This window comes from Lutjanus erythropterus, chromosome 1 (genome assembly GCF_056507025.1).
Source record: "Lutjanus erythropterus isolate fLutEry1 chromosome 1, fLutEry1.hap2, whole genome shotgun sequence".
NCBI classification, from domain to species: Eukaryota; Metazoa; Chordata; class Actinopteri; order Lutjaniformes; family Lutjanidae; genus Lutjanus; species Lutjanus erythropterus.
Window position 1 is genome coordinate 24,705,804 of NC_139317.1, and position 20,820 is coordinate 24,726,623.

General features: G+C 38.1%; 1 protein-coding gene across 1 annotated transcript; it reads left to right on the top strand.

Moving 5' to 3' along the window:
• Positions 1-359: 359 nt before the first annotated feature.
• On the top strand, positions 360-20,562 carry znf280d (zinc finger protein 280D). The gene is made up of 18 exons (XM_084717895.1): positions 360-520; positions 4,151-4,275; positions 5,252-5,460; positions 5,540-5,639; positions 6,403-6,615; positions 6,713-6,772; positions 6,891-6,979; positions 7,320-7,558; positions 13,040-13,197; positions 13,293-13,393; positions 13,485-13,631; positions 14,076-14,210; positions 14,316-14,536; positions 16,749-16,889; positions 16,976-17,044; positions 17,135-17,250; positions 17,341-17,362; positions 18,542-20,562. The coding sequence occupies exons 2-18, from the start codon at positions 4,158-4,160 to the stop codon at positions 18,936-18,938; spliced, it is 2,535 nt and encodes an 844-aa protein (XP_084574021.1). The 5' UTR covers positions 360-520; positions 4,151-4,157; the 3' UTR covers positions 18,939-20,562.
• The last annotated feature ends 258 nt before the right edge of the window (positions 20,563-20,820 follow it).

The following is a 20,820-nucleotide window of genomic DNA, read 5'->3' on the forward strand; positions in this document are numbered from 1 at the left end:
AATGACTGATGCATTCCACTTAAGGGAGATCTTTCTGTTGTGCTGTCTCACTGTTACTGTTACTGCGACACTTAATGGAACTGAGCCATAATTACTGTTATGAAGTCCACCTGTGTTTTCCCTCTGTGACAAGTCAAAGTATCTGCTGTGCAACCAGCCCATTTAGCACAAACTGAATAACTTATTGCTTCAGTTGACTACATTTACCAACAACACTGACTGGACATCCCCATGAAAAACAGATTTTTTCTTTTCTTTTAATCTAAACAACATTCGCAGGAGACATCAGGAAGTACCACAAATCCAAGAAGGAAGTGATGAACAGAAAAACTGTGATTGGTCCAGACAGTCCGGGCACTTCCGCCGCTTTGGGCCAGCAGCTTTTCATTTTTTCCCCTCCTGTCTGTGTGAAGTAGCCTCCACTGTCTGAACTCTGTCGTCCTCACACTAAAGACTGTGCTGGAGTTTCTATCTAAATACGGCTCTGCATGAGGCCCAGAGGCTGGGTGTGAGAGAGGAGGTAGGCTGAAACAAAAACCCTGAACACCAAACTCTGAGTGCAGTCTTTGTCCCAAAATCCACCTCCCAGATAATGTGAACATGCTAACGGTACCGAGCTAATGTTATGGTGAGCTGATCGATAACCGATACATAGATAATGCACTGTGATGGTAGAATGAATAACAGATAAAATCTTTTGGAAATCTTAGAAACCCGACGTTGTACTTAGTGCTTTAACCCGGTTGCAGGTGGTAGTTGTTGAAGAACAGGAGCATGGGAAGTCATAAACGTTAGCTAGTTAGCATTAGCATTAGCTGCTTTGCTGTTGGTGCTAATAACGCTGCTAATAACATCAGCGCTGGTAAATCAGCGATACTATTAACTAATGTTGGCTAATACTAGTTAATATGATGACTATTCTGAATTTTGAAAGAACCTAATAGTTATGTTTTACTATTTTTTAATGTATTTAGGCTTTAATTGTGATGGCAACAATTCTAGCTCAAAAGTGTACCAGCATATTTACCAGCCACCAGCCAAACGCTGGTATAATATAAAAAGTGACTGGTAGATTTCAGACACAAAATAATTATTTAGTATTGAGTAGCAGGTGAATTTAACCTTTGAATGTCAGTGGCTAGTAGATATTTCCATTTTAAAACAATAATTTTCCACCCTGATCTTTACATTATCAAATCATTTCACAAAATTCTACTTTATTAATAGAATGTGGCTAGTGCCAAAGTTAATTAATTGGTAACTATTTTGATAATAAATCAATAGGTTTGTGTAATTTTCTAAGAGAAAATGTCAACATTCTCTGTTTCAGCTTCTTAAATGTGAATATTTTCTGGACTCTTTAGTCCTCTATGACAGTAAACTGAATATCTTTGGGTCATGGACATAATAAGACATTTTAGGACGTCGCCTTAGGCTTTTGGAAACATTTATCAACATTTTTCAACATTTTCTGACATGTTATAGCAAACAACTATTTCTTGATTAGTTAAGAAAATAATTGACCAATTAATTGACTATGAAAGTAATCATTATTTGTAGTCCTATCCAAGTTTATTCCCTGCCACACTTAAGCTAACTATACCAAGTAAATTTATTGTGTATTAGAAAAAGAATCTTATTGTTGTAGTCACATTGGAAATTTACTAATATTTGATTTGTTTTACTAACAACTTTATTACTTATATACTGTATATTTGACTTAATTTATCTATATCATCTGTTTTATTTTGGTGACCATTTCTATTTACCTTAATATTGTTAATTTAATTTTTTACAGTTGTCTGTAATTGTCCTTTGACAACACATGCCAACTGTCATACCACTAAAGTCTATTGAAATTTACATTGACAGGTCCCAGTCCCAATCATTAAGCACGTTGAGTGGGAATGCTGTCGCCTTTCTTAGCCAAATGATCAAAATGCACTCCCCTTGTTAATTGGCCACCCCCTTCTCATTCCCTAGTAGCAGAGAGTGCAGGGGAGAGGGGATATTTAGTTAAATATGTTAGTCTAGTTAGTTAGTAAATACTGTGTGATCGGATCTGCCAGACTACATGAGGAGTTAGTCTGGCTTGCATTGTGTGCATTGGCTCTTATGTACATGTAAACACAATCCATACATCAGTCTGGATAATTTATCTGAAATACAGATCACATATTAATACCAGGTGTAAATTTAGTGTCTGACTCATTCATCCTTTATCTGACTGAGGTTTGTAATAATAACACTGTATGGCCCTGACCATGCCTCTGAAATATTAATAGCCTAAATGTGCTGTGTGTGATAAATCCATGTCACTGTCGGAGGTGCTGAAGATTTGTTATTGCAGCAGTCCCACTTTTCTGTCATTTTTGTCTTGGATCTGTAATATTCTCACTTCCAGTGTTCCAACCTTTTTACACCACATACCACATATGTATATTTTCATTTGTAATTTTGCAGATTTTGATTATATGTTTTAAAATTAATTTATTACGGCTGGCCCCAGTTGTTCCTTATCAAGTCAATATAACCATTTCTGCAGCTCCCCTCGACCTTTTACCCCTTTTTGCACTGGACATAAAACCAACTAACATTCACTAACATCTGGCTTTTGTCATAGGCAGTGATGTCAACATGACACCCAATTGGACACACTAATTTTTGTCCCTCTTGGTGGAGGTAATGAAGGCTTGTCGTCTCTTTTCGAAACCTTTGCGACTCTTTTGCTCCTTTTTCGTTCACATGTGCTACTTGGCTTGACTTGGTTTGACTTGGTGCATTAGCCCAGCACAGCAGAGTTTGTACCCGCTTCAAGATGTATTTAACTGATGATGCGTTCATCTTTAATTGAGCATCTGTAAAATTGTGGATAAATATTTTTTCCTATAGGTTCATCATAATAAATATCTGCCTTTATTTTGTTTTACTTTTTAACATTTTAAGTTAGTCTCGTTAAACTTTTTATCATTTCACAGCACAGTTCTTGTTCCACTGCTGTATTACCATGTCCAATTCCTGTGTACTGTACATTTGGCGAATAAAGTGATTCTGATTATCTCAAAGCTTTTATTATGAAGCAGCTAAATCAGGAAATGTTGGTTTCATCTGCAGTAACTTTACGACTCCAGTATTCTCGACAATCTAGCGGAAAGCGAACATGAGACAGTGAAGAAAGGCAGATACTGTAACACAGGAGAGAAACTAAACTTCAAACCGTAGAGATTTAGTTAGAAGATACAAAAGTAGTAACAGCTGGACACAGTTTTAAAAATGCCGCTCTCTCTGGTCTCCTGCACACACATGAGTTGAGTCTTGGGTTTCCAACACACATCAGAAAAAACAAAGTTGTCGCAGCATATACAATCCCAGGACCCTGAAACCAAAGTAGCTGCATTTAATTCAGACCTCGTTAATTTCATTATTTATCTACACCTGTGCTTTTCCCAGTCTCACATAGGGCTGGGGAATATAATGATATTATATTGTATTGTGATATGACACTAGATATCGTGATAGATTTTGGATATCGTTATATCGTGATATGTCAGAAGTGTTGTCTTTTCCTGGTTTTAAAAGCTGCATTACAGTTAAGTGATGTCATTTTGAGAATTTACCAGACTGTTCCAGCTGATCTATTTTTGCCTTTACTCACTTAGGCATTATATCCACATTACTGATGATTATTTATAATCTCACATTTTGTGAAAGCACCAATAGTCATCCCTGTAATATTGTTACAGTATAATACAACAAACTTATTTTATCCCCTCAGCCACTTCCACCCTTGCGAGTGCACAACATATCAGTCACAACTTACAAAATCAATAATTTTTGGCTATATCACCCAGGCCTAGTCTCACATTATATCTGTTAAAGCTGACAAATCTAGAGCAAGATGGTGAGTTTTTACAATTCAGGAACATTTTCTGCTCATAAAGGTGTCAGTTGTTTTTGGTTTTTCATGTTAGTAACTTTTTCTACCAGGTAGGGTTTTTGTTTAGATGTCATTGAATCAATTTTGTGACATAAATAATTTTGCTTCTAGCACATGTTTGATTTGATTTGCAGTAGTAGTGTTTTTAAAAAAAAAATGCTACAGGATGTAGTATTCTGGTTGGCTAAATATTGTGTTTTTGTATTGTTGCAGGTCCAAAATGTCTGAACTTTTTATGGAATGTGTGGAGGAGGAGCTGGAGCCGTGGCAGAAACAAGTTCCTGAAGTTAACTTGATAGATGATGACGACGATGAACCCATCTTTGTTGGAGTGCTCTGTATGTCATTGCACATTTTTAAATATATGTTAATCAATTAAACACCTAATTTTGTTAATGTTTAAGCTGCACAAACAAAATTATTGTGAAATCATAATATGACATTGCTTTTGCCGCTGGGTGAAGGGATAGTTTGGGTTATTTGTAGTGGGGTTGTGTGAGGTACTTATGGATAGTCAGTGTATTATTTTCAGCAGATGAGGGTTGACCTGCCCCGGGTTTAGAGAAGCCAAGAGAAGTAGCTATATGTAAGATATTTTCACAATTTTCCTGACCATCTGACATTTTTTTCCAAAGGGAAGTAATTAGCCAAATATCGCTCTCTCTCACTCAACCTTGCAGAACGTTGCTGGTCTACCACTGGCTTGACTTGTTTGTTTGTTAAAATGTTAGTTTGGATTCACAGAAGTCATGCGATAACACAAACAAACTAGCTGATCATGGCAGCAACAGCCAGCAATTCTTGCATTCTGGGAGCTAAAATTACTGATTTTGCTGATGAAAGCTGGTTGAGCCCACAAGAGTGATATTTGGCTTATATAACAGCGGTTTCCACCTTTAATGGCTTTTTGACATCAAGGTAAAGCTGTGAAAATATTCTAAATATGGAGTACATTTTAACTAATTGAGCTTTTTTTGATCGACCTTTACTGCTGACCCTGCCCACAGCAGTACACATTGCTTAACTTCCATGCCAGTATTCATCCCTGCTTCTCCAAACTGGGGTTATGCCCATCAGTGCCTCATACAACCTCACTACAAATAATCTGAAATATCCTTTTAAAATTTAGGGATACACGGTTTAAAAATTAACTTCGTACTGATAGTTCATAATCAAATATATATTTATTGTAGTTATTCTGTTGTCTTCCAGCATATTGTGCATAATATCTGCTCAGAGATTAAGTTAATTTACATATAAAGACAAAATATCCTGCTGAAGTGCTTATTTTGGTCCCTTTGTGTGTTCTTACAGCTAATAACCAAAAGGATGATAAGCCCAACCCTCCTCCTGCTCCTCAGAGGAACAGTCCAAAGAAACAAGACACAAAGTGTCCTGCTCCTCAACCTGCCATCAGCTCCTCACAAATAATGCTACCACTGAATATCTCTGGAAATGCAGGGAATACGGCAGCACCCAATCTGACAACAGTGGCTCCACAGCCTGTTATCGTCAATAACCAGGTATTGTTGGCACTGAAATTATTTTTGCAAATAATGTATGATAAGAACAAATACCTGTGAATTTGTCTCTTTTTTTCAGGGCTTTATCGTCACTCCCCCACAATTAACAAACAACAGTGAGTTTATTGCCTCTCTTGGGTCTCAGTACCCACCTGGGACTTCATTTACAATCGTACCAGGTAAACCTAAGTTTGATGTACCTCTGGAGAATGAATCTTCTGTCCTCTCTCATCACTTATTTTGTGAAATAAAAAATAAATTTAAAAGGATTAGTTAATTAATTGAAAAGTTGTCAACTATTAAATTAATCACCAACTGTTCTCATAATTGTTTAATCAGTTTGAGTAATTTTTTAAAGAAAAATGTCCTGGGAAATCTAAGGAAAAATTTTCTCATAAAAAAAAAATCCTACAGCAGACAGAATGCATTGCACATGGTGCCGTGTTTTTTTTTTGGTTTTTTTTGTAACTATATTATGTTTAAGGCATACAATTAACACAGGACAAAACTATGTTGGCAGAGGTACCATGTAACAAGCAATAAAGAAATTAAGAGAAATATTTTAGAGCTGCAATGATTAGTCGATTAGTTGGCAGCTATTTGATTACTTGCCAACTATTTTGATAATTAATTGATTGAGTCTTTTTTTGGGGGGGGGGGGGGGGGGGGGGGGTCAAAATTCTCAGATTTCAGCTTCTTAAATGTGAATGTTTACTGGTCTCTTCAGTCCTCTGTGACAGTAAACTGAATATCTTTCGGTTGTGGACAAAATAATACATTAGAGGACTTCAACTTGAGCTTTGGAAAAAAGTGTTTGACATTTTATGCACAAGCAATTAAACAATTAATCAAGAACATGACTAATCGATAATCATAAAATCAAAGGCTTTTGTAGTTTTAATCTTAACTGTGACCTAAGACTTTGTGTGTTGTGTTTTTCAGCTGGTCAGCCGCAGCTTTTTCAACGAGTCACTCCAGCCACAGTAATACCTGGTGCTGTCCACAGGCCTCAGGTGCAACAAATCAGCAACAACATTGTGACGCTCACTAATGTCCAGAGCCCGGCTCTGTATTCAGCACAGTCTAATCAGATGCAGCCCATCCGCTCCAACTCTCAGTCTCTTCAGACCTTTACTATGCCTGTAAAGGTCCGAGGTAATTTTCCTCATGTAATCTTTTAGCCTTACTTTACCATCCTTTCAGAACAAGTAGATTGCAGTAACCTAAATGTAAACATACTTTCTTCACACAGATCAAATCTTAATCAAACGAGGATTGACACCTCCAGCAAAGAGGGTGAAGCTTGATTTGGGTATGTTTCTATTACGAGAGGAATTTTATCAATACTGTTTTGTAATCTCATTAAACAAACCGTAACCCCAATCTTATTTCCTCTTGTGTTTCAACATATAACTGGTTTTCTGTAACAGTCCCAGGGGAAAACGGGATCTTAAAGAACAAATGTCCAAAGTGTCAAGACGAATTTGTTACTCGTGAGAGCCTGTTAAATCACATGATGGTGAGTAAAAATCTTCAGTCCACCAAAAAACTGATCAGATAGTTAGGTGACACTGTCAGAATCATGCCTGTTTTCAAACGATATCTTTTCTAACTGGTCTAATCTGTTGGATGTCATTGATAAACAATCAGGCCTCAATATTATTTTATTTTAAAGTTTATTGACTTAATTTTCATACAATATTTTGTCTTTTTTGTTTGTTTTCCTCTTCTATTCTGTTTTCTTTACACCACATCCAAGAATTCAGACATTAATTCTGGATGTGTTTGAATCTTTGATTTAATTAATCAGATATTAATATAAAATTGGCTTATTAGTGTAAAACATCTCGTTGTTTCAGAGCTGCTGTGGAAACAGGGAGGGTTCAGCAGCAGTCCCGTCAGCAGCGGTCCCGTCAGCAGCAGTCCCTTCAGCGGCCGTTCCATCGGCAGCGGACATCAGTGCAAACAAGCGCATCATGCTGGTCTCAGACTTCTACTACGGCCGGTTTGATGGAGATGGGAGCAAGAAGGTGGGACAGAAGACCAACACCACTTTCAAGTGCCAGAGCTGTTTAAAAGTTCTCAAGAACAACATTAGGTATGATGGTGTGTTTTCTTACCCTCGGTGAAATAACAAAAATAGAGAACCCCAAGAGACGTTCATGAGTTTGTTCCCTAGTGATGGGTAAATGAAACGACCTGGGTCTGTCCCCTGTTAAGACAAATCACCTTCTGGCCTTAATAATTCCTAATCTTGTCAGAATAGTCATCAGAAATATTAATATGTCACATTTGGTCCCTTACAGGGCTGCACAATATAGAAAACAAATCATAAATCAGTCATAAACTCATTGCAGTTGTTTTCACAGATATTGTGACATGATTCATGGTTAGTGGGGATGAGCATTTTTGCATGGCAATTTTCATTTTTAATGGAAAAAAATGTTTAAGCCATGGTGATGTGACATTTGTTGGTGTCTGCACCAAACAAATATGTTTCTGACACCTGCAGAACAGGATTTGTAGGTCAGGGCATCTCTGCAGCACTGAAGTACTTCACTATGATGCTGTTTTGTTACACATTTTCCTTTTATCAAAAAAACTACAGCTTCTACTCGTTCTTGCCCTCAGTAAATTAACAGGTAATAATTTATTTCTTACAGATATACAAATACGGGCATGGCACAGCTCTTAATGCTGTGTCTCATCTCACAGGTGAAGGGGAGTTGGAGATCCCAGTACCTGTCTGCTGATTAAAAAGGCCTTCAGTAGAACTGCAATTTCACTGATTAACCAAATAGCTGACTGACAGAAAACTAATATGCAGCTATTTTCAAATCAGTTAATTTAACAAAAACTGCCCAAATTGTCTGTTTCTAGCTTCTCCACTATATTTATGTCATTTTGAACTGAATATCTTGGTTTATTGGTCTCTTGGTCAAATAAAATAATACCAGTGACTGTTGACAAGACAACAATTAGGAGTCTCAGTACCTGGGATAAGCATTCTTCTATTTCTGATGTTTTATAGACTAAACAATTAATAGATCAATCAAGTAAATGATCCACAGATTAATTGATAGTGAAATGAATCGTTAGCTGAAGCCATAGCCTACAGTAGTAATCAATCCTCAAAACCATGTGTAACCAGATTAAGAGCTGTTTCTCTGCGTGGGTGAAGCACATTCTCTGTGTCAGCTGGGCTCCATCAAGGTTGTGTCTTGTTGTCAAATCTGTGATTTTCTTGAACAGACTCTTTAGATGCAGAGAGTGAGATGTGTACAGTTTGGTAACCTCAACATTGCATCTCAGCGTGAGGCTGATGGTGTAGTTCTGTTGGCTTCATCCAGCAGGTTTAAAGCACTTGGACTAAGCAGGCATTCAGACTGAACGCAGCTCTGTGTTAAAACAACGCAGGGGGCTGCTTTTGTGGGGGCGGAGCACTCTGCGTTGGCACCCCTGCTGAGCCACCAGACTGGCCTTACTGAAATGAACGAGGAGGCTGCGTTTTTTCATGCAGGGCTAAAGTCTGTCTGAACGCGGCTGCACCTCTGAGTATGAATCTGTGGTACTCGGCCAGAACACAGTGGATCGTCCCCATTTGTTGGGGAGCTGCCACGAATGAATGTGTTCAAGTATCTCTGGGTGATTCTTGAGTAAGAAAAGTAAAGTCTCTTTTAAACAGCCTGTTCAAGGCAGGAATATTGCACCTTCATTCCGCCTCACTGTCTGTTTAAAAGGTACAGAGGAGGAATGGGGGGGTCAGTTTCGTTCTACCTCTGATCTGCCAAGGAAGGTAGTAAAAGAGCCATAATGGAGCCAAGCTGACATCTGTAAAAGCTAAGCTGGCACGGCGGATCAGGACACTGATGAGTTACACTTTCACTGCTGTTTGGGACTGTGTTCAAACTTATTCTACATATTTGTCAACACTTTTAAGCAGAGGGAGGGAGATGAGTAGACGGTTTCTGCAGTGCTGACATGGTGCTGTACATAGACACACAGACAGTAAGAGAGAAATTCCTCCCCACAGATTATCACACAAGGCGATTGTTTTAACTTAACTGTCTCGTTTATCAAGTGACACATAAAAAGCTTTCTGTTCTAAATCCATACGGTTATCAGCTTGTTGTGTGATTGGAAAAGAGCAGACAAGCAGAATCACTCGTTGACACCTTTGGGATGCGTGACAGAAAAATGATAGCACCTCGCGGTGGAGGTGCTGTTTGCAAGCACAGAGCACGACATCATTAGGCAAAACAAAAATATCTGCACAATTGCTGATATTATAATGGCCATTACACATGTTTAGAATAAAAGATTCATATTCTAAATCCACAAGGTTATCAGCTCTGTGTAATTAGAAAAGAGCAGACAAGCAGAATAACTTGTTGACCGCCTCTTTTGATTCTGCGATGCCAGCACGTTGTATTAAAGAATACATTGGGGTGGCTTGATGCCGGCTCCGCTTGGTTCAGTGTAAATACACAAAACCGGCTTAAAGGCGAGGTCTCGTTGTGGCGATATTGCAGGATCTCTGGGACTTAAGATTAAGTAGTATGTGGTGTGAGATTGACAGGCAGAGCATTATGCCATTGAGGGGAATTGTATTGGACTGTTGTGGTGAAGACGCTGAGTTAAATTAAAGCTCAGTGTTGGTGGGTTGAGATATCTTTAAGCCCTTTGACAGAAATGAGATTACAGGAAAATGAGATTCCTTTACAGGGTTTCAGGTCTCCCTATTATTGACAGCATGAGGAGTTGGGACATCTAAACATAATACACCCTGGACACAGTATTATCAGTTTAACAACTGTTTCATGGTGGTAAATAAAATAATGGCACCCCATGTGTAACCACTGTTATCTTACTGTTTGGACGCTTTCCTCTGACGTTAACTGTCTAAGCATTTGAATTAAAAACTATAGACAGATAACATGGATTTAAATCTATTATGAGGATTAATTGTTTTGTGTTTGTGTAGAACTGTAGTAATTTGAATCAGCGATGTAAGTTTTCTCTTAAACCCAGTATTGCAAGTAAATTATTTCCAATATCAAGTCTCCTGTCAAACAAATTGCACACTGTAATAAATGTACGCTAAATTGCAGACTGGGGTTTGAAGCACATGCAGAAAAGATGCCTGTCCAGTGCCAATAAAGAAAGCGTGGATGTCTTTCTTGGCCCTTACTGCAGTTTTCCTCTCAGATGGATGACAGTATCAGACCGTTTTCCCTCATGGGCCTAAAGATGAAAAATGACTGCTAGTTTAGGTGGCGTAAGAACTGCTCCTTTGATTAAATAACTTTGCTTCAGAACATTGCAAAAAAAGCTTCTGTAAGCTGCTTTTAATGGGGAAACACATTTGTACTGCAACCGCACTCTCACAGTCAAGGTCAGAGTTCATCCACATAAAAATTTCTATTAGGGGAGCTGAGGCAGCAGAACGCACAGGCTGAAAAATGGGCCGTGCCTCGTCAGGGCAGCAGTGGCAGGTAGCTGTGGAGGTGCTATTTGCAAGCACGGAGCACTACATCATTAGGCAAAACAAAAATCTTTGTGTAATTGCTGATATTATAACGGCCATTATACATGCTTAAAAAGTGAGGCACAAGGAGAGTACTTCATTTATCTTTAAAACCTTTGGGACCTGGACCATAACCACTAAATGTAAACAGGCCATGAATATGATTTTATTTCCCTCCACTACCAACACTGGTTTTGTTTTAATGTGTTTATTTTGTTTTTTTTAAAATGTAACTGTTCTTCAAATCACTGAGAATCTACTGTATGTGTAGATTTTTAGTATTCAGGTAACCTTGATGCACTTGATGGTTTTGATTAATGGGTAAATGATGGCGTGTGCTTGGAAGATGGTCTTAACATATATAAAATAGCCACACTGTTAAATGGATAGTTCACTCAAAAATGTGAATTCAGTCATTATCTACTCACCCTCATGCCGGTTGAAGGTTGGGGTTACTTTTTTAGCCAACAAAACTCTGCTGGAGTTTCACAGGAAAACAGCATCTCCCAAAAATGGAAATGAATGGTGACTAGTTTTCAAATGTAAATAAACAACAGAATAAAAACATAAAATACTGCATACTACTTGTCTGGTGTAATTCAAGACTCCTAAAGCCCCAGCATGCCAAGTTGACTTAAAAAAGTGATATTTGGGCCATGTTTTTAGCCTGAATCTTCAGTGTAGATCCTTAGCTTGGAGCCACATTGACATGCACATGCACACTGTCTGAACTGGGTCTGTGTCTTATGACAGTGTGCAAACGGCATGTTGCAACTTTAGGAGACTTTGATTACGCCAGACGAGCAGTATAGAGGAATTTTATGTTTTGTTTTGTTTTTTTTCCCCCCAGTTGTTTTTTTTTACGTGTGAAAACTGGTCACCATTCACTTACATTGTTTGGGAGATGATGCAACACTTCAACACTGTTTCATTGTGAAACTCCAGCTTTGTTTTGCAGATTAACAAAATAAATCTGACCCTCACATGGCATGAAGGTGAAGTGTCCCTTTAAAAATGGTTGGGTCATCAATGTCTGTGTCACTATGTGCTATGGTTTGGTATCATTGGGGTTTTTCCCAGTATCAGTGCTAAAACCTGAACGGTCCCAGAACCAATACTTTTTGAAAAAGGAAAAACGCAAAATGACGATCAATGACACAAGCGAACATTACTGAGGAGAATTTGAATTTTAAATTGAACAATATAGTAACTGTTAACAGTTGATAGTATACATAAAAGGATAGATATAAATAAACACTAAATACAGAACAAATTCACATAACAAATTTGCATGATAAATAAACCTAATTCATCTACATGAAAACAAAAACACTACTGAACAGTTACAGTACTATTAACGGCAAAATAAATAAAAATCCAAGCTTCAAACCTTACTCTGAATTCTTTTGGAGAATATTATCATATTTTCTACCCTGATGAAGGCTGCTATCATCATCATCATCAGTGGTCTCACTATCATAGATATAAATGGTAAGTCATTATGACACATCTAAAGTTTTATATCTATGCTCCCATCTCTGAGGCCATCTCTCTGCTTACAAGCGTGTCCTGTGTGTGTAATTTTTTCCCAGGATGGCAACGTCATGTCCTGTGGGTCATGACTTTTTATCATGGCTACTGCCTGGTGCCAGAGCCATGTAGAATGAATGTTACTGTAACATTAACTAGGCTCGACTGGTGATGTGTCTATAACGTCCACACCAGAGGGCAACTATTTCAATAGACAGCTCGGATTTCTGGCAATGTAATCCATGTGCCGTGTTGCCACCGGATTTAGTTTCTGGTCTCAGTTAATCAGACTGCTTTACTGCTTTGCTCATGGGTCCAGGTTGTGGATCTGCTTGGCTTTGGTCATAGATACTCATGTGTACATATTTTATTTACTCATATTTTTTCTGAAGTAATGAAGTTGTATATAGCCTTCATGTTTAATGAATGGTTTCAGTCTCAGTGACACAAAGAGATATCTCAGTGATCATTCATGAGTTTCTTTTATTAAAGTGTACAGTGATTTTTCTGTGTCTCTCGCAGGTTCATGAACCATATGAAGCACCACCTGGAGTTGGAAAAGCAAAACAGTGAGAGCTGGGAAAGCCATACAACCTGCCAGCACTGCTACCGACAGTACATGACTCCGTTCCAGCTGCAGTGCCACATTGAGAGCGCTCACAGCCCGATCGAATCCTCGAGTATGACATAAATCATCTATACAGCTCAATCTGACATGACAGTTTGTTCAGATGCTGCGAGGCCATCTGTAATTTTCTTTTCTTCCCTCTTTCAGCTAATTGCAAGATATGTGAGCTGGCATTCGAATCAGAGCAGGTTCTCCTGGAGCACATGAAGGACAACCACAAGCCTGGGGAAATGCCCTATGTGTGCCAGGTCTGTTGTTTAATACCGAGTCGTGGTTTGGTTTAAAGGTTTAATTAAACACATTCACTGACGCTTAAATTCCGTTTTATTGATCCCACAGGTCTGCAATTACAGATCCTCCTTCTTCTCAGATGTGGAGACGCATTTCCGAACGATCCATGAAAACACAAAGGACCTGCTTTGTCCCTTCTGTCTTAAAGTTCTTAAAAGTACCCATATGTACATGCAACACTACATGAAACATCAGGTAACTTGCTGCCTTGCATCCAATTATTAAGGTTAAAGTCTGCCGGTACAGCCTTTTTAAAACGGGTTACTGATTCTATAAATTCTCAAGATCATAAAAAGAATATTTGCAAGAGTTTGCACTCATTTTTGGTTTGTGCTCCAAGGTTGGATTGATTTGGTTGTCTGCCGAGCACCTTACTGTAATACATAAAAGGCTGACAATAAAACCTGCTTCTCTTCACATGCCCTAAAGGAGCAATAAACATGGTAGAGTTGGAACCAAACAAAATTAATCGCTGTTCTATTAATAGCACTGAAAGTACTTTCTTTCATAACTCGTTATATTCTTTCAGTGAATCCAAATGAAACATCTATTAGCCTGTGCTGGCAATTAGCCTCTAGTCGCACCACTTATTAATCATACTTTTTTGTTTTCTACTCTGTGGTGTTTTTTCTGTTTCAGAAAAAAGGAATCCATCGCTGTGGAAAGTGCAGATTGAATTTCCTCACCTACAAGGAGAAAGTGGAGCACAGGACTCATGTCCACAAGACTTTCAGAAAACCTAGAGCCTTAGAGGGCCTTCCTCCAGGAACAAAGGTCTGACCTGTCATAGCAAGAACAATACAACACTTATTTTAGTCTTATATTTTAACTATTCTTAGTTGAATACTAACGTCAGTGCATGTTGTGTTCTCTGCCCAGGTGACCATTCGAGCTTCCCTCACAGGAAAGACGCCCACACTGCCGACCTCCACTGATCGTCAGTTTGTTGTCGGTCCAGACACATTAAGTTTCAGTCAGCAAACCTCACCTCCAGGCAGTGCATTCAAGTCTAAAGCCAACGTTGCTGGAGTGAAAAAAACCAAGAAGACTAAGGCCAGGAAGCTAGAGGACAAGCACAATCTGGTGCTCAGGAACCTCAGGTTGTTATCTGAGCTACAGCAATTGTTATGAAACAGAACATAATTCTTTGCTATTCCATACTGATAATTTATTCAGCAGTTAATAATCCATCTTTTACATTAGAATGTTTTAGTACTTTTAGGTTGTGCACAAATGTCTCATGAATGTCGCATCTTAATGTTGCTGTATAAAGCCTTTTGTGTCTCCAGAGGGAGCTGCGTGTAGTCAGTATGGCTGAAGACTGCAAATTTCAAAATGAAAATAATCGTGGTGTGTGGCATTGTGTGTGAGGGAAGTGAGCTGGTGAAAACACTGTTCTGCTCCTCATCTCTGCTTGAGGCTACATTAGCTGCTACTAGCATAATACAGCAGAATCCCTGACCAACCATGGAGTACTCTTTTAAGAAGCAGCCAACAGGATAAGTTGTTTGTGATGTGTATCTTAGATGGGCATATAAAGGACCAGTGTAGGATTTGGTCGTATCTAGCAGTGAGGTTGCAGATTGCAAACACCTCTCATCTCTACTCCTCTTCCAAGGATGTAGGAGAACTTACTGGGGCTGCGAAACTCAAAGCACAAAAAGCTGTCTAGAGCTGGTGTTTGGTTTGTCCGTTCTGGGCTACTGTAGAAACACAGCAGTGCAACATGGCGGCATCCATGAAAGAGAACCCTCACATCAGTGATGTGCATGAATGCGCTAAAAGAGTGTGAAGAATGTGCTCATGTTTTTGGTGAAGTGAACAGGTCAGTTAGCAACTAATAAACACAAGTGTCATTCAGTCCTGAGAGAGTTAGAACACGAACAGGTCTCAGCTGATTATGAAAAGTGTGATGCAGATGCAGACTCATAGCAGAAAGAGAGAGTGTGTGTATATGGACCGTGTCGACATGATATAAAAACTTTCTTTGATCATGCAGCATGAAATGTACAACCAGGGCTCCACTGCAGAATGGTATTTCTGTTACAGTGAGAAACCAAACGTAAAACACCAGTCATCTCTATCACGTCTTGCTCCTCAGCTCCTTGCAGTTCTCATGCATTATGGTACTTTCAATTTGAACTGGAAAGCTTGAATTTGGAGTTCCCAGTTAGAATTGTCAACAGTTTACTGTTCAAGGTGTTCAAGGTTGCTGTCTGGTGTAGTATAAAACCTTCTCAAATTGTTGTAAAGATGTAAGTTACGTAAGTTATGTAAGACTTGTATAGACTCCAATGTCCCTGGTAGGAGGAGATTCTATTTAAAATTAAATTATAAAAAAAAACAGAAGAAATTGTTTATTTTAATCTCAGTGAATTTAACTTATGAAGTGTGAACTTGCACAACACTGATCAGCACCCTCTGTAGGTATGAAGGGCTCAAAAACGGGTCTAGTTTTCAATTGATTATACTTATAAATATTATATTCCATTTTGGACATCTTTTGCCCTTAGATCCCCATAAATCTTAAACATTGGTCAGTGCCATGCCAGTTGAACAGCTGATGAAAGTTAAGACTTTTTAAAAATGGCTTTATTGAATGAATTTTTAAAAAAAATGCCTATGGTATCAAAATCCTTATTTTAACAAAAGAAATTAGTTCTTCAACATGCATGGATCTTGTAAAACAAGCCCTCTCCAAAAAATAATTGATCTATAATCCTTGGCATGTCCAGCTCTCGTCCCCTTGAATCATACAGGACCCTCCATCCCACCCCGACCACTAACATAGAGCCCCACCCTCTGGGTATTCATGACAGGACATGAGAAAATTAATAGACATTATTAAAGCCTAGTAATACACAGACTAACTAATTGTGTATCAATTAATTTTCCAGACAGTCTTCATTAGCCTGGCTAAAAATAAAATGGTGTGTAGCAGATGGGGGGAATGTTCAGTAATCAAAAACAATATTCTGGCTTTAGTCACATGATATGGACTTTTAAGCAGATGGGACATAAGATAATGCAGTGGTGTAACAGAACAGTTCAGACCAGCAGAATAAAAGTAGGAACCTGTAGGCCTCCCAGCAGACAATTGACAAAGATAATTAGTTTTTGCATCTGGTTTAATCAACCAACTCAGAGTGCTACAGTTATAAATAAATGACGAACAACAAGAATTCAAATCATTTTCAGATACCTTAACAGTATCTCAAAATCTAATCTAAATTCTTTTCAATGCTTCAATAACAATCTCTTTAACTCTTGATTGAACTTCGTATTTTGTTCTCTTTTTTTCCCAATTTTCAGAGTCAATAGTGGGCGCTACACGTGCATCGAGTGTAACTTAAAAGTGGACGACTTCTTTTCTCATTTCCCAATGGTTTCAAATTGTGGTGCCTGCAGATATCGGACAAGTTGCAAAATTGCCATTAGCAATCATATGATAAGGTGAGTAAAAATGTGAATTGAATTGGTTTAGTGTTTATTTTAGTCCCAGTGAATTTATCTGACAAATCTTTTTTGGCTTTTGTTAGAGTTCATAGTACCATAAACAAAAACAGATTTCTGAAAATGGATCAGAAGAAAAATCCACCTGCATTAAAGTAAGTACGCTTCATAAATGATATTATAAATACAGTGTTTTCTGTTTGAAATTGAATATGATAGAAGATTTTTTTGTTATTTTTACCCAGATTAACCCTGGTGTGTCTCAACTGCGACCTCCTCGCGGACGCATCAGGTGGTGACCTGATGTCCAAACATTTAACTGATAAACCAAATCACATATGCAAAGTCATTCAGGAGAAAGGTATGTTCTTTTTCACTAATACCACCTAAGTCATGGCTAGTATTTAGTGTGAGATTTTGAAAACATTGTCTCTTCTTTTTAACCCCACAGATATGAAAGCCAAAGATCGAGCGTGAGTAGAAGCTACGAGCCACATAACATGTTTTTAATCTATGAAAAACACATGACAATGTAGAAGAATGAATAATATTTATTGAAGTTCAACTAAAATAAACAAGGTGTTATGCACAAAAATGTATCCATTGTTTTACAGCAGTTTTTTGTCCCGCTGTGCATCACATTACCTTGTCAGTACATGGTTTTGTCACTACGTCAAATTGGCTTCAAAGCCCAGAGCTCCTCCTGGGGGCTCGATTTTCCCCACTAGACCGAACCAAGACGGGAGCTTTCTGGCCAAATCCTTGAATACTTGCTTCTCTCTACAGAAAGCCAAGATATCTCAGTCACATACTTCCTGCAGTATAGGTCTTAAACCCACCCCTCCGTTATAGCAGATGGGACAGCTGTTGGGAGAAGTTAGCCTCCAAGGCTTTCTGCCAGAAAGTTCTTTGGTGGGTTTAAAAAAAAGTCATGGTTTGGGTTAAAATAGCTACTCCTGCCATTTTATTACATAATTTTTAATCTCTGTAAATTGAGTGCTTTTTTTTTTACAGCCAATCAAATAGTTTAATTTTACATTATATTTAAATAAAGCAATAACATCAGAGTTGTAAACATTCACACTGACTAACAGCCAGACAGCCTGCCCTATACAACAGGAACCAGACTTTAAATAATGCAAAATTCTCCTCCTTATCCTTGCTTGGTATTTGCTTAATATACAGGGTGTTCACAAAGTCTCTTTAAAATTTAAAAAATGTCTTACAAAAGCAATTGATGAAATATGTTAATCAGAGTTGTTCTATGTACTCAGTGGTTATCAAAGTTTTTAATCACATTCATGCTTCACACATTAAGAAAAAGATCACTGATGCCATTGCCACCATTGATGAGGCGATGCTACAGCGAACATGGCAAGAAATCGAGTACCGTCTTGATGTGCTTTGTGCAACTAATGGTGCCCATATAGAGGTGTATTAAATGAGGCAAAAAAAAACTTCAGTATCTACTTTTCATTTTTTAATAATTTCCACAGATGTGTCTATTCATTTGCTTTTGTAATAAATTTGTTAAATTGTAAAGAGACTTGATGGACACCCTGTAGTTTGTTAGCACTGTGTTTGGCTAACCAACTGATGAGAGCATATTGCTAAAAGACGCTTTTATAACGATGTCCTCTTCCTTTGTGCAGGTATCTCGGCTTGGGGCAATCAACAAACCTCTTGTACCTCCTGACATCAGCGCCTGCTCAAACACCAGCGAAAATGGACTTGAAACCAGCTGAAAGTGTCTCACCTCAAAGTGTTGCTCTCTCCACTGTGGACCAACTGGAACCAGAGCCAGTGTTACCAGCAGGTGGTCAGGAAACGGCCTCCACAGAAACAGTTGTCATTACAGGTTCCTCTGAAGAACAGTTAGAGCAGTCGTCGCCACCTGCTTTGTCACCTTCCTGCCCATCAGACGGGGTTGTAGATCGTGTGGGCGAGTCGGTGGGTAACTCAGAGAGCCTCGAGGTCGGAGAGCAGCTCCCTGACTCAGAGATTACCCCTGAGGATGACACAGAGGAACAGCAAACTAAATCAGAGTGAACCTGTGCACCGCATAAACAGTAAACATGACTGCACAGTTGTTTCCTTTACAAATATTGAACATATGATAAAGTTGCTTTGGCAGCAGTTATTTCCAACTAAATCCCCTGAAGATGATGCGTTTGGCAAGCCAAGTAAAAAAAAAAACAAAACAAAACAAAAAACTTTATTTTTACTTTTCTGCCAAACTTTACCTGAATAGTATCATTGTATTTATAAATAAAAATACATCCACTACAATCTTCTTATTTGTCCTATAACCTGTAAAGAATGTGCATAGTCAACATGTAAACATCAGAGACCATTATTCTGTACCTTGACAGATTCCAGACCGCTCAGTGTCAGTTGTTGATTCAACTAATGGTTCATTTAGTGTTATCTGCATAATTAGGACAGTATTTGGCCCTGCTCCTGATCCATATAGTATCCACATATACTACAATCATGAAATTTTGCTTTCAGTTCAATTTAGTTTAAGCAGTTTGATTCCCATTTCCATCGGAGTATATTGGTTTGAGTTAAGATGTTGGTTTTGGTTTGTTTGGGTTTTATCTTCCTTTCAGTCTGTGGTTTGCTCCTATTATATTGATCATGAGGTTCTTATACCAAAACAAAAACATACATTATCACTCACATGAAGTCGTCGTTTACAGAAAAGTCCTGGTTTGTGGCAGAAATAATTGATGAGGTACAGGTATATTTTTACCAGGTGGTTTTGAACATCTCAGCATAACATTTCTCCCAGCACTCAGAAAGATACTTAAGAAATATATTAGCAAATGTATAGAAAATGCGTAGCGTAATATTTTATTCCCTGTGAAAAAGGATATCAGCTTTGTGAAATGTGTGGTTTTGATAAAACAGAGAAAATAAAGCAGTGGAAGGGGAGTATTAGGTGGAAAACGGACACAACTGTTTGAGGAGTGAATAAAATAATATGTATACCACTGTACTCTAGTAGATTTTGTCTTTTAACTTTTGAAAGTGCCAGCTTGTAAAAGAAATCTGTATAATTATGTTACTGTACGAGGAGGTACTCAGCACGACACTTCAGCTTGATGAAATCTGTCAAACAATTTTTTACGTCTCAGCTGCCAGTTGATTAAGTTGCCTTTTATTTTGCATTTAGCGTTTTAAAAAAAAGGCTAATTCCCTGTAGCTCTTGGGATTTTTTTATACAATGCAGTTTGTTTATTTTGCGTGACTTAAATGGCTAGTTCTGTTTTTTGAAGTGGGGTTGTATGAGGTATATATTTATTATCTACAGTAGTACTTACACAACATGGTGTATCACTGTAGGTAATACACTGACCGTGGTTGAGTACATTATACAACCGCTCTTCAGAAAATCAAAACTATCCCTTTAATATCTCAGAAGTGAATGTTCTTTTCACAGGTTTTTAAAAAGGGAGCTCACTTGTATGTACAGTATCTGTAGAGCAAGTCTGTAAATGCTTCTATGTCTATGATGGGACTGTAAATGTAACCTCCTCCTGTGTCTGTTTTGAATACATTCCTCTAAAAATACTGTTCTCCCCTTAGGACACGTTTTTCTCAGAGTTCTACTGGGTTTGGATCAGTGTTTTCCTGTTGTTTGTTATGTAAATAAATCTTTACTACAAGAGGTTCGAGTCTTTGGGTGTCATTTTTCTTTTGCGAGACTTTTAGGTCAAAAATGAACTCCTGGAGCTCAGATATTTGGATATTGTTTATTTATTCTAAAAAACATGTCTGACTTTTCTTTTACTCTCAATGATTGCCAGTGTATTTTCTCCTCCTTTTGCTCCTGTTCCACAACACAGAGCGCCGAGCTTGTGTGATCATATGAGGGAGGTTTTTTTTTTTGTTTATATATTTTCTTTATTTTAATTTCAAATTTGGT